Source organism: Sciurus vulgaris (assembly GCF_902686455.1).
Source record: "Sciurus vulgaris genome assembly, chromosome: 12".
Lineage (NCBI taxonomy): Eukaryota > Metazoa > Chordata > Mammalia > Rodentia > Sciuridae > Sciurus > Sciurus vulgaris.
In genome coordinates this window covers 4,549,189-4,563,053 of record NC_136473.1, presented here as the reverse complement: position 1 = coordinate 4,563,053, position 13,865 = coordinate 4,549,189, and the positions used below count along the sequence as shown (strand labels likewise).

At 46.0% G+C, this 13,865-nt stretch overlaps 1 protein-coding gene across 3 annotated transcripts in view; it reads right to left on the bottom strand.

The window, feature by feature from the left end:
• Positions 1-13,865, bottom strand: part of RYR2 (ryanodine receptor 2) — a 609,490-nt gene that overhangs the window by 437,576 nt on the left and 158,049 nt on the right. For all 3 annotated transcript variants that reach the window (XM_079107027.1, XM_079107029.1, XM_079107028.1), the window contains exon 2: positions 4,610-4,729. In XM_079107027.1, coding sequence (XP_078963153.1) covers positions 4,610-4,729 — 120 coding nt within the window. The remainder of the gene's footprint in view (positions 1-4,609; positions 4,730-13,865) is intronic.

Here is a 13,865-nt window from a genome sequence, read left to right as displayed (position 1 = left end):
AGAGTGGAAGCAGAGTTCTTGCAGAGAACACCATAAAGCCCCTGAGTTTAAGCTGGGATTGTAGCTCAGTGGTAGAGTGCTTGCCTAGCACTGGTTTCAATTCTCAGCACTGCATATAAACGAATAAATAAAATAACAATCCATCAACAACCATGATCCATCATCCACTAGACTCAGGACTAGTCACCTGTTTAAACTGCCAACTTCCTGGCAAGGACACTTGACTACCCAGTTGCCATATAGAAACCTGAGTATGCTAGTCTCGGGATTTACATAGCACTTGGGTGACTGCTATTGGTCCAAACGCATGCTAATGAGGGTTGGAAATGTATTAATCCACTGGTCAGCTCTGGAGTCCCGACTTCCAATCAGCTTGAACCCCACTTCCATTTTCTTGGGGCAGGTCCAGGAAACCGGAGGCTGAGGTCCTGATGGGGCTGCCTGCTGGGTGGAACGGGCCTCTGCAGTGGGCATCTATAGGGTGACAGGTCGGGACAGCTGGGCTCCAGGGCCTCAGGACCTCCAGGCTGCTGCTTGCAGCCCACATTCTGACAGGCCCAGCCGCTGCCGCTCTGCTGAGGCTTCTGGGCTGCACGGAGCTGGGAGCCCCGTCGTGGTCGCTGGGCCTAATGTGTCCTCCTGTGTCTTTTCCACCTACTCCTCATTCCCTTTGGATTTCTAGGGCTTTTCACTTCTCCGTCTTCTGCTTCTCTGGAGACCTTACCTGTAGGTTTGTATGCTCCATCAAGATCAGTCTCCGCTGCTAAAATTAGCTTTTCTTTAATTTATAATTTATTCCTGTTGTCTTTCAGCTCTCTTCCAACGTTGTTACTCATCTTATCTCAAGTTTATAATTTATGTTATTCTTTCACGTGGTCTCTGATTTTCTGAATTTCTTTTAGCCCATTTTGAAACATTCGGTGCCCAGCCTTAAGTTTATCTGGTAAAACTGAATTGCTTATGGATGTTATTCTGTACCTTACTCTTTTACATCTGAGATTATATATGTGTAAATCATATTAAAAATCGTAAATAATTATATAAATGCATATAAACTGGACTGCTGCACTTAACATGTTATGGGTCATACATGATGATATATGATTATATATGCATTACCAAATTAGAGTATCAGTAGGCAATAAAGGAATGCCAAGCAAGTGAACAAAAACTGAAGTACCATTTCTCTGCTCCTAACGGAGGGGGCCTACCGCCCTAGCACTGTGGCTCTGGAGCTCCTGGCCCCACAGTTCTCCCTGAGTGGTAGAAATGAGCCTCCTGGCTTTATGAACCTACTGGTTCCGCCCTGCCCCCTAGGACTCCTACCTGGTCCTTCTCTACCCTTGCCCCTCCTCCACCCACTCCATATTCTATTCCCGCCCCACCCCAGCAGGGCTTTGCCGGGAACTGAGCTTTATCTGGTTAGCTATAAAAGCCTGTAGGACCAGGATGGCTCCAGAAACAGCCTCCCTGACCACAGTTCCTTTGCCCACAGCCAGGTTTGCTTTGGATTATGGATGGTCTGAGGTCTGGGGTCTTACTGTCTTGGTGGCGCTGTCTGCCTTTACATGGGGATTCAGAGAGACTAAGGACGCTGCCTCCCTGGTTCCTTCCCATTCCTGACTTGATTTTTAACAATTACAAAGTGAGTCAGCCTCAAGGTCACTCATTCCTAAAAATCAAAAAGTCCAACTTCTCAGTTCTAAAATAGAGACAAAGATGAGAAGTCAACCATTACAGAGGCCCACATTAAACACCCATAGTTATGCATTAGGTATAACATCTACACGTGTCCTCAGATTTAAATGTTTCCATTTTCTCAGGTCCTTGGATTCCACAATTATGAACTATCCTCTGGCAGGTAAAGATCAGTCTGAACAAATAACAAACAATTTTGTGGCTTAAGGTATTCCTAGGACTGTTTCTAAGAGCACATGTATGATTTACAGTATTTGACTAGTTATTGACAATAATACTGTTCTCCTACCTTTAAGATAAATATAGGAGACATCAATTTAAAAAACAAATAACTAAAGGCAACATTCCATTTTCAACCAACGTCAAATCCAGACACATCCAGCTTTACCCAGGTTTACATATTTAAAACTTGAACTGAGATGTAGAATTTTGACTATTACAGAATATTCAAAGTCTTGTCTTAGAAAAAAAAATATGTAATCAGCCTAAAGATGACTGGTTCCTTTTCAAACTTAATAATCCATTCAAATGTATTAGTTCTAAGATAAAAGATCAATTAGATGTGTCTGATCCTCAGGGGTACAGAGGGACGTGTGGCCTGGGAGGAGCATCCCTGTGTACCCAGCATGGCCAGCAGTGCAGTGGTTATCTGGCTACTCCTGAAGGCCCATCATGGACATCAGCAAAGCACTTAAACAGGTAACTGCTGGGCACAGTGTCCCACACCTATAATACCAGTAGCTCAGGAGGCTGAGGCAGGAGGATTCCAAGTTTAAGGTCAACCTCAGCAACTTAGTGAGACCTTGTCTCAACATAAAAAATAAAAAGGGCCGGGAAATGTGACTCAGTGGTTAAGCACCCTAAGTTTATTCCCCAGTACTGGGGGGAAAAAAGTAGAGAACTATGGCCTTCAGAAAAAGTAACCCAGAAGCAAATATCTGAGACGGGCCTTGGGTATAAGCAGTGTTTCATCAGGTAGAGAAGTGCAGGAAGGGCAGCTAAGTCGGGTGAGCAAAAGACAAAAGGAGATGAGAACACGGGTGGGGTGGGGTGGGGTGGGGGAGCAATCCAGGGGGCGGAGAGAAGGAAGAGCCTGCACTCTAAGAACTCCACCCGACCCGCTGCTTTGTCTTTCTTTTTTCCTTGGCAGTACCAGGGACTGAACCAACAGCCTCACACATTGTAGGCAAGTGCTCTGGCCCTGAGTCAGATCCCGAGCCTATGTAAGAACTTTAAAAACAGTCTTATCATCTACTTCTCTCATGCCAAATGCAAATCTTCAGATAAATCAAAAAGAGTACACGACAGCATGAAAATAAGAAGGGTTAAAATACTCAGACCAGTAGGTCATCAGGGGCAACTGGATGGTCAAGTGTCCTTGCCAGGAAGTAGGCAGTTTAAACGGATGACTAGTCCCGAGTCAAAGCTTGAGCACCAGGTGAGGCCCCCACCACAGAACCCAGGGTGTCGTGCTCGGCACTGCAGCCGGAGCGGCAGCTAGCCCAGCGTCCAGCGTGCAGCGGAGAGTCAAAAACCAGCTTCCTGCGGACATCAGCCTGCTTCTAGCCACCACGAAGATATCAGAGACCACAAAGAAAACACCACAACGAAATGACTAACAATTTCTTAGGGAGTACTTTTCATAACCCATCCTATCACCATGAGGTTGTACCAAGGGAATGTTCCCCCAAAACCTTGTTAAGCTGAAATCTAAGTAGGGCTATAAGATGCACAATGTTTTGCTACAAACTATTATAATGTTATTTAGCATACATTGCTAGAGTAAACCGAGGGTGTACATATACATATTACTCAATATGATTTTATAGAACAAGCCAAGAGGTTCGGTGGCAGACAGACTAAACCGAGGGTGTGAAGTTGAAGACCCAGGCGCAAGCATGAGAACCTGTTGCCTGAGGTCACCCTGAGCAGGTGAGCACAGTCCTTGGCCTCTGCTAGCTCCCTTTTCTGATCTACACAGTGACTAAGATGGCAGTGACAGCTTATCTTACAGGGCCAATTAAATGAGATCTTGCATGTCCAAATACTACGCAAACTGTGGAGTGCTAAACAAAATATTATATTGACTGTTTCCTCGTTGATTCCCTACCCCCAGAGACACCCTCGCTTCCTCCTTCCCTTCCTCTGACCATCTGATCTGTCAGCAAACCCAGCCTGTCCTCACAGCCTGTTCCCCACCTACCCACGTCTCACCACTGCCAACGCTTCCAGTCGGAGGAAGAGCTGGCTCCCACCCGCTGCAGCAAGCTCCTCCCAGTGAGCCTCCTCTTCTCTTGTCCTCAGTGCAGCCTCAAATCCATGTTGGAGCCAAAATAATCCTTCAAATACTAAACCAAAATCCACCACCCTACGACCTTCCTTCACACTAAGAAGAAACCTGAACTCCTAACCATGACCTGGAAGCCCATCCAAGACTGGTCCCTTGGAGACCTCAGGGGCCACCACTAGCTCTTGATTCACAGTACTTCTGAAAACACACTGCATGCGCATTCCTACCAGCCTTGCATTACTTGGTTCCTCCTTGTGGAAGGTTCCAGAACTTAGAATTGTTCATTCTCTCATTTGATTGCACTCTGTTCAAATGTCACTGTGTCCAAAAGGCCTTTCTGAAATACTGTGCACGAGGGCCAGTCCTCCTCTGCTACTCCGTTTTCCTTCCTAGCCCTAACCACTCAGGAATTACATCACTTATTTACTTCTCCACTACAATAAGGACTTTGTCTACACTTGCTAACAATTGTATCTTGGAGAGGTTGAACTCAAATTTTCCATACTGAAGAGTGAAAGCATTTTCTAATTTCATGTGTGTTCCACAAAAAATAATGGAGAGCTCATAAATGCCACAAGTGAAACTTGACTGTGTGAACAGCCCTTAAAGGCTCCATCCTACCTTGGAATTGGAAGTGGACTCTAAGAAACAAAGTCTGTTGCCAAATCCTTCTGCCGCCAAACATAGTTTCTGTTGTTCTTTGTGGATGGTTGCGGTACACTGCAGAACCACTTCGTCATCCTGCAAAGGGGGAGAAACAGAAGAAAAAGGGAGATTGGACATGATGAGTCTCAATCAGATCCAGAAAAACATGATTTTGATGCATTTTAACAATCAACCAAATGTAAGAACTGTCCAAAAAAAATAAAATACAGACTCAATTGCCAAGGCCCTTTTTATGTGCAGAAAGGTAACTGGGTGGAAGAGAAAAGGGATTAGCATTCAAAGTAATCAATAGTTTTCTGGCTGTTGTTACTGATCGCCAGAGGCAATCGGCATGGTAATGATAAGATATAGGATTTTCCTGTTAGTACTCTTAAGCACAATTTGAATCATCAGAATTGCCAAGAAGTTCTCTGACGTATTTCTAGGATATCAAGTATCATCAAGAATGGAACAGATTCTGCGAGTAGGCACACATGTCATTTCACAGCTAACACAGGAAATAAGTGGGTAACTGAATTTCTGGGTTCACTTTGACTATGAAAGTCTTCGCTCAACCATGTATTGGTTGCTTGATCATATTTGAAATGATCCTGGGCTGCTTAAAAATGTAGAGAGGCGATTTGCTAGATCAATCCTCTGAAATACAACACTAGCTTCCAATTCGTGAAGCAGGATCACAGGAAAAGCTGCACAGGGGTAAAGAAGATGCATACGGTGACTCGGAACCGGCAGTGCAAGGCACTGCAAGGAGCACAGACCTGAGCACTAGCGGGCTCTGATTCCCATCCTCACTCTCCATGTCCTGGCGACGCGGCTCCTCCCAGTGCCCAGCCCACTGGTGCCTGCCGAGAAGCAGGACGCGCCTGGGTAGGCTGGCGCGCGGGTGGCAATTGCCGCCCAGGGCCACGCGGAGCAGACACAGCAGGCGTGAGGCTTGCAGGCCAGAGCTGTGGTGAGCCAGGGCAAGCCTACCCACTGCCTGGGCAGCCCAGCCTGCACACGGCCATGATGCCACTGCAGACGCGCTCCATGCAGGCAGACCTGCAGCTGCTGACTCCCCTCTGAACGTGCACGAGCAATGATTTCCACCTCCTGCTCCCCCACCAAGGAGAAAATGCAAATAAGGCAAATCTAAATAGGATTCAGATCTGATCAAGAGCATTAGTACTTTTCCACACCGTAATTAGCATGAGCTTGGACCAATAGCATTGGTACGTCTTCCAAACCCTGATCAGCCTAAGTTTGGACAAATCACAGTGACCCAAGTGCTCTATGAACCCCTCGATTAAAGCACTCTGGCAGAGAAAACCTTCTCTTGCACTGGCAGAGTTCTGTTCTTGTTCTTCAATAAATCCTAGGGTTACACCCACTCATCCTGATCCGTGGAGTTCATGCTTCAAATTCACAAGAACTCAGAAGAAGAAGAAAGTGACAAGAAGCTGCTGGGGTCTGCTCCAACACGGGGGGCAGGGCCCACCATCAAGAGCTGCGACACTTCTCAGCTGCAGAGACCTGCGGTTGTAAGACCACCTGTCAGAAGCAGGGAATCGCGTTTCATCTCAAAACTCTGGTTTCACTAGGTCATAAGATTAGGCAAGTTACCTAACCTCTAAAGGGATGGAGAGATAGAAAGTTCTTAGAGAATGACATACAGGTGGCACTAAATAGATACTAAATAAATGGGAGCTGTAGATATGTTACCACAACATCTCACTCTGATAGGTTCCAAATAACAGGGGCCTAAGATGTTTAACCATTTGTATTTTGATGTTTCAAACTCAAATATACATAAGGAAATAAGTATATCCATCAATCCTTTTAATTAGACCCAAAATGAAAATGGACACAAATGTACCCTTCATCAAGGTAGAACAGCAGAGCGGAAGTGATGATATGTAATGAATCTTAAAAAGCAGAAAACAAGCTTTTTTTTTTTTTTTTTTTTAACTCAAAGAAAATGCCATTTAGAAGAGTGTGACTTTCATTTGCATTTAAAACCCTTGTGATACTATGTGTTTGCTTTGATTTCCCTTACAATACTTCAGAGCTGGCTTCCAGCATCCGCTGCAGGCAAAGCCCAGACTTTAACAACCACCTCCTAATTGTCCCTCCAGATGTTCATTAATTTTCAGTGAACATTCATTTTATTTGAAAAGTCATTTGCTTAAAAAAAAAGCCTGATTTTCATATAAATACGTATGAATGTAAATTCATGTTTAGCATGGCCATGATAAAAAAATCACAAAGTACTTTATATCATCTGCAAGATAAAAACAAATGGTGTTTTTCAAATGCACAGTGTAACAAGAAAGAACAGAAAAGCTGCTGGTGCGCTCGTGCTGTAACACATCCCCAGGGGCTTACTACCTGTGTCACTCGCCCTGTGGAGCCAGCTCCGACACACAGAGGACACTCTGGAGTGGAAGATTCTTTACCAGATGTGGAGACTCTCTGAACACCACTTAGTAAATAATTACTTTAATGTACTCATTAAAGACCGCTTGGGAATGAGAGTAAGAGGACACCTAGTAGGAGGTGGGGGGAACAGCAGACCATCAACCTGGGGGTCAAACGGGATGAGCAGTGCCACTAAGCTAGCTTTGGAAAGAGGCACAGTGCGCCCGCCCTGCTCTCACTCATTTCATCCTCACCGCGCCCTGCGACATGAAGACACCCACACACATATGGATGAGGAAAGCCAGGCGCAGAGCAGCTGCTCGCTCACAGAGGGCTGATCCTATGTGTTTCCAGGAACCAGGTCATTAAACCTGATCTGAAAGCCCTCAGCCCCTGGCTGCTGCTAGACCCTGGGCTGATTTTCACTGTGTTTGTCACATGTGGGAGTGCATCTCAATCTGGAGCCTGCATCCTACCGCCCACAGATCTTGCCAGAACACATATTTTGATTCTGCAGGTCTCGGGTGGAACAGAGGCTATATTTCTAACGAATGCTCAAGAACCAGGGCCACACACCGAGGCTCTAGGATGCATATCCCAGAAAGGACATGGATCCCAATCGACAGGAGTAGCCCTCACAGGAGTTTGGAAAGCATCAGGAAGAGCTGAATATTCTGATCCACCTGCTGGGGACACAGTACTGGCCTAGCATGTGTGGGGCCCTAGGTTCCGTCCCCACTACTGCACGTTGGACACAATCAGAAGTTAAAGCTTATGTGGAAATGCTTATCAATTTGAAGTAAATTCCAATTACATAAAGAAGTAAATTCAAGTAACACATTAATTTGAGAATTTGGGGCATTTTATTCTGAGACAGGTCTAAGTTTCTCAGGGCCTCGCTGAGTTGCTGAGGCTGGTCTTGAACTTACGATCATCCTGACTCACTTATTTGGTTTCCCTTCACCCAAATGCCTTAACATTTGCCCACAGGGGCTGGCAGAGGGCCAGCACCACATCCAGGAGATTCCTGCTCAGCCAAGGAGACAGGCTCCACTCACGACCTGGAGTCATGGTTCAGCTTCAAACGCCACAGTTTACCCTGACATCCTGGTAAAGCCTCTGCCCCTTGACCTGGAGGCACCTTTTATTTTACATTCCAGTAAGTCAAGGGTTCCTTTCTGACAAAAAGATCCCAAATGCTTACTGGGCCAAACACCAAAACACAAACCCCTGCCACGTCCTCTGGTCCACGATTCACCTCCACGCAGACGCTGCTGAAGGTCGGCTGTCGGGCGGCACGCAGACTCACATGTCAGAGGCTGCCACAAGTAACGCGGGTCTCCTCTTTACTGGGACCCACGCGTGGGAGTCTGGGTGTGGTTAACGCGTACATGATGTGGGCTCCGGGGTGAAACTGCTCACACTCTAGGCTCTACCCAAAACAAAGATGAACCCTGCCAAGATCCTAGGGAGCAGCGCTGCTCGGTTAGCAGATGAAGATGTGACTGAGGTTCATCTTCTTAGGCTGCGAGTCCTCTTCTGAATCAGTCTCTGCTACCTGGCTTAACATGGAACCTCCTCATTCACATCAGGCAGGGGGTACTGGGGCTTCAACTCAGGGGCAATTTACCATGGACCCAAACTCCAGTCCATTTTATTTGAGACAGGGTCTCACCGAGTTGCTCAGAGCCTTGCTAAGTTGCTGAAGCTGACCTTGACCTTGCGATCCTCCTGCCTCAGCCTCCAGAGTGACCGGGATTACAAGCCTGTGCCACCACACTCAGCCCTATCACATTTCCTGCTTTCACATCTGGTTGTGTGCCAGCCGAGCATCTGACGTTGTACGTACATGGGTACCATCATTCTTTCCATCTTTGGAAAATGAAAAATACCCTTAATGTTCACCCTTCTCCCCACTTTGTTTTTTGAGTTCCCGTGTCTTACGCTCTAGGACCTTGTTAGGAAAACACATGTAGACTCGGTTCAAGAAATCAGGTCCACACTCTAAACGCTACAAGAATGGGTTTGACTCATTCTCTTGATTCGTCTTTTAAAAATTTCAGACCCTGTAATTAACCTCCAATGACTAGCATGATGAAGCACGTTAGTGCTGGAACAGGGAGCGTGCACGCCAGTGGGCTCTTTGTCTTGCAAATTCCAAGAATGAAATTCGCAGACACAGGGTAAGAGCAAAGGGACAGGAGTTATCAGATTAACAGAAAGACAAAGAAAGCAAGCAGAGCTCCCAGGGAGGATCCCCAAGAGAGTGGTGCCAATGGGTGTCTGTTGTCTGAGGGTTTTAAAGGTATATCTGATGGCCCAGAGCAGGTGATTGGTGGGGCGAGGGCTGCCAGAACACACCAATCAAGCTCTTTATTTTATTGGTTTATCTTTTGAATCTTAATTCAGGCCTCCTTTCAGGCACGAGCCTCCCCTGACACAGCAGGGGAGGCCGTTCTTTTGTTTTGTGTTCCTGAATATCACCGTATTCTCTCCTTTAATCTACTTGGTTGGTCCTTACGCACTCCTTTGGGTACTCAGGAATGTTTGATTATTAAGTTGAATATTTTTTCTCAGAACTAGTCCCGGTATCTAGCAATAATTTCAGCATACAGGAGAGCCTCAATAAGTAATAGGTGAATGAATCAACAAAATAACATACAAACGGAACCACCATACGACTCAGCTATACCACTACTCGGCACTCCCTAAAGAACTGAAGCCAGCATGCTCCAGTGATACACGCACGCCCGGGTTTACGGCAGCACGATTCACAATAGCCAGACTACGGAATGAGCCTGCCAAAGGGCGAATGAACAAAGAAAATGTGGTGTATACATGCCATGGAGTTTTATTCAGCTGTAAAGAAGAACAAAACGGTATCATTTGTAGGAAAATGAATGGAAGTTGAGAACACCGTGTTAAGTAAAATGAGCCAGCCTCAGAAAGCCGTGGGTCATATGTTCTCTCTCATGTGGAAGGTAGGAGAAATGGGGAAGGGAAAAAAGGGGTCGGGTCTCCTGAAGGAAGAAGGAAGGCCAGTTCAACAGAGAAAGAGGAACAGTAGGGCCTGGGGTGGCATATGCCATGGTCCTACCTTTCTGTTGTAAACAGTAAACGTCAAACAAAAGATGTCCAATCCCTTTCCACTAACATCGCGGCCTTTGACACACTCAGGGATGTGTTTAAGTATCATACCCCAGCATCTCCCACTGAAGTTCCCTGTCAATGTCCTAACTGGTTTCTAACACAAGGAACAGACTTTATAAATCATGAGAGTAGTTAGTTACTTTCACAAAGGAATTGCTTCTTTGCAGCTGCACAGACCACATTCCGGTCCTTCACACATGTCCCTTGGTCCTAGCAGCTGTGAGAGAGCAGAGGCCAGGTTGGTCACCCTCACTGTACATCTCCATCACCTAACATTGCACCTGGCAAGACTAACATCCTGCCCAAGTGACTGCAGAGCCCACTGTTCATAAACACATGCCGCTACACCAACAGGTGGAGTCTCTTAGAATTGCAAAGCTAAGAGTCTATTTAATTTCCGATTAAAGCTAGTATTATATGACCCCAATAAGTGATTTCATGGTTTCATGGACCAGGAAATAGGGCAATCTTGGAGGAAGATTACCAAGCCTGTACACAGAACTGTGACAAATTTACATATCATAAACATCCACAGCATCAATATAAAGCCCAACTGGATCACTGCAAATAGTAGGTGGTCCCTTATTTCTCCCTATTTTCACAGAAAGATAGTAAAACTTTCATTACAGCAATGGTCTCTGCATACATAGTCTAAAAATCATTCATCTTACCCTCTTCAAAGCTCTGGAGAAGCTCTTGAGAACTCTGGCCATTACGAACCCCTTACATCATACTGACTACTTTCCTTAAACTCTTACTATGCTTGTATTCCAAAAAGTTAATCCACGCTTACTTTCTGTGACTGGTGCTCTCCCTGGGTTGTGTCATAAGAACTGTTGCAGGCTTAGCCTTGACTCGAAAGCTATTTATCCAGAAGGTCCAGACTCCATAGAGACCAGGCGCCCAATGGAAGTAAGTGCTTTAGCTGAAGCCTAAAGGGCAGTCGTGTCATCATCCATTTTACACCACTGCACACAGTAAGTGCTCAGTAAACGCAGGGTGGTTTAGATTCCTTTTGTTGTACTTTCTTGTGCACTTCCTGTGACCTTAAAACCACTTAGAATAGAGGTCTAACATTTATGGGGAGAAAGAGTTATAAAACTATTCAGGCAGTTTTGTGATGAGTAAATAAGACATAATTTCTATAACGAATGTTGCCAAGTCTGCTGAAGTAGGACAGCATGAAAAATGATTCTCCAGTGACCACAACAACAGCTTCTTCCAAATATTCATCCATCATTTAACAGATACTTGCTCAGGATACAACATGTGCTGAGAAATGTTCTAAGTGCTTGAGATAAATCGTTGAATAAACCAAAGATCCCCAAACTCATTAGGCTATGTGTTGGCAAGCGATGAAACCCAATAAACAAAAACGTAATAAATTTATAATTATGTTAGAAGATGAAAAGTTCTAAAAACACAAAACAAGAACAGAACACAAGCATCAGAAGCTGAATAGGCCACGGGCAGAAGGTTTGACCAGAACTGCCAGGGCCTCGTGGAGCAGGTGACTCGTGAGCAGGGACTTGCAGGGAAGGGCAAGCAGCCCTGAGGCTGTGCAGAGGAGAAGCCTCAGGGGAGGGCTAGGGAAAGCCCCCCCCCCCCCCCCCAGGCCCAGAGCATGGTCTGAGCTGCAGGAAGAACCAGAGGAGCTGGGATGGAGCTCAGTGGCTCAGTGTGTGCCAAGCATGCGAGATCCCTGGGTTCAGCTCCCAGCTCCAAAAGGAAATAAAACAAGCAGGAAAGAACTTCGTAGCTGGAGTAGAGGAAGCCAGAGAGAGGGTGATATTTTATAATGCGATGGGGTTCGCATGAAAGCCCTTGAGCTCAGCGTAAGAGCTTTGGCTTTGGCTGAGGGAAATGGAGCTGTGCAGGCAGTGTGGAGCCCAGTCTGAACTGGGGTAACTGCAACCAGCCATGGGGGACGGGATGGCCTAGACCAGGTGGGGGCAGGGGAGGTGGAGAGAGGCCACCAGATCCTGCCGACATGCTCGTTTACCAAGGGCCTACGCTGCTGCAGGCTCTAGGATTAATGCTTACCAGTTTGTCTATTTATTCCACCATCACTTTAGACTTCCCCAGCATGCGGTCAAATAAAATATTACCTATACTATGTCTTTCCTTACAGAGAACAAGTACCTAGCTGAGCGAATGAGCTGAGATCATTTAAAAGAGAAAAGCTAGTATTTCTGGACTCTCACTGAATCTACATTTGTTTAAAAAATACAAGCAAGTCCTCAGTTTGCACAATAGTATAGAGCCACAAAGATAATTATCTTCAAGTGGTCTTTGGGAAAATTATCACAGTTTATGATTACTCCATGGACTTTAAATTTGTCCGAGCATTAAAAATTCTCTATGATTTACAAATGAAGAGAAAAATGAAACAAAATGCTCAAACTAAAATGTATTTAGAGCCAGACATGATGGCCCACGCCTGTAATCCCAGCGGCTCCAGAGGCTGAGGCAGGAGGATCATGAGTTCAAAGCCGGCCTCAGCAATGGCGAGGTGCTAAGCCATTCAGTGAGACCCTGTCTCTAAAGAAAATACAAAATGGGGTTGGTAATGTGTCTCAGTGATTGAGTGCCCTGAGTTCAATCCTTGGTACCCCCCCAAAATGTATCTAGTTACTTAGCACCACTATAACAGAGAACATTGGAAACAGAATTAAAGTTTTCTTTCTTTCTGAAACATTTATACAGAGTAGCTTGAACACAGCCACTGGCTTCTCCCTTCATGGAACTTCCCACCCAGAGCAAGACTCTCTTCTGTGCCTTGGTGAGCTGCCTCCACATTTGCTTCCAGATTTCAGGAAACATCTCTGAGACTTCCATCGGTGATGAGTTCTTCACCCAGCATCCCTTCCTCTGGGACACCCACATCCTTTGGTGTCAACCAGGGTCACCGGCATGGACATCCACAAGCTCACCTTGGCCACGTTCCTCTGGCTACACATGCAGGTTCCTCCATAGCCAGATTTTCCTTCTACCATTCCTCGAACACTCAGGCTTATTCCACCTGCCGACTTGTCACCTTTGGCTTCTTGGATGCACTTCTTGGTCTGTGGCAACCAATTCCCTCTTACCCATTCTCATAAGTATCACATCCCACGCAGTGACCATCGTGAAACAAGGAAGGACCCAGCGGCACACTTTACCACCAAATAACAGGTGACCATCCACCCACAGGTCCAGAAAGGAGTGACCCGACATGTCACTGATCATGACAAGCACCTGTGGTTAGTGATCCCTATGCCGGGTGATGCCACTACAGGAGTTTGGGGAAGATCTATCCTTCTCCTTGGTCGTGTTTTTGTGGGCCATGATATGGTCCCATGTGGACCTCAGTGTGACGTCTCGTCCTCACCTCCACAGCAGGAGGTAAACCGACCATACTACGAGGGCCTTTCCAGCACACATGTGGGTGAAAGGGAAGGAGAAACTCCCTGCCTTGAGAAAGATTCAAGGCATCGATTTAGTGCAGCTCTCCCTGGTTTTGTTTTTAGCAGAGGGAGCTAGAGGGTGCTTCCTTACCAGCTTTGACTGGTTTGGATAGGAGATGTCCCCCAAAACGCTCGCGATAGGCAATGTCCAGAGGCAAAATGATTACATTAGGAGAGCTTTAGCATGGTCACAGACTGACCCATTGGTGGTCAGAAAT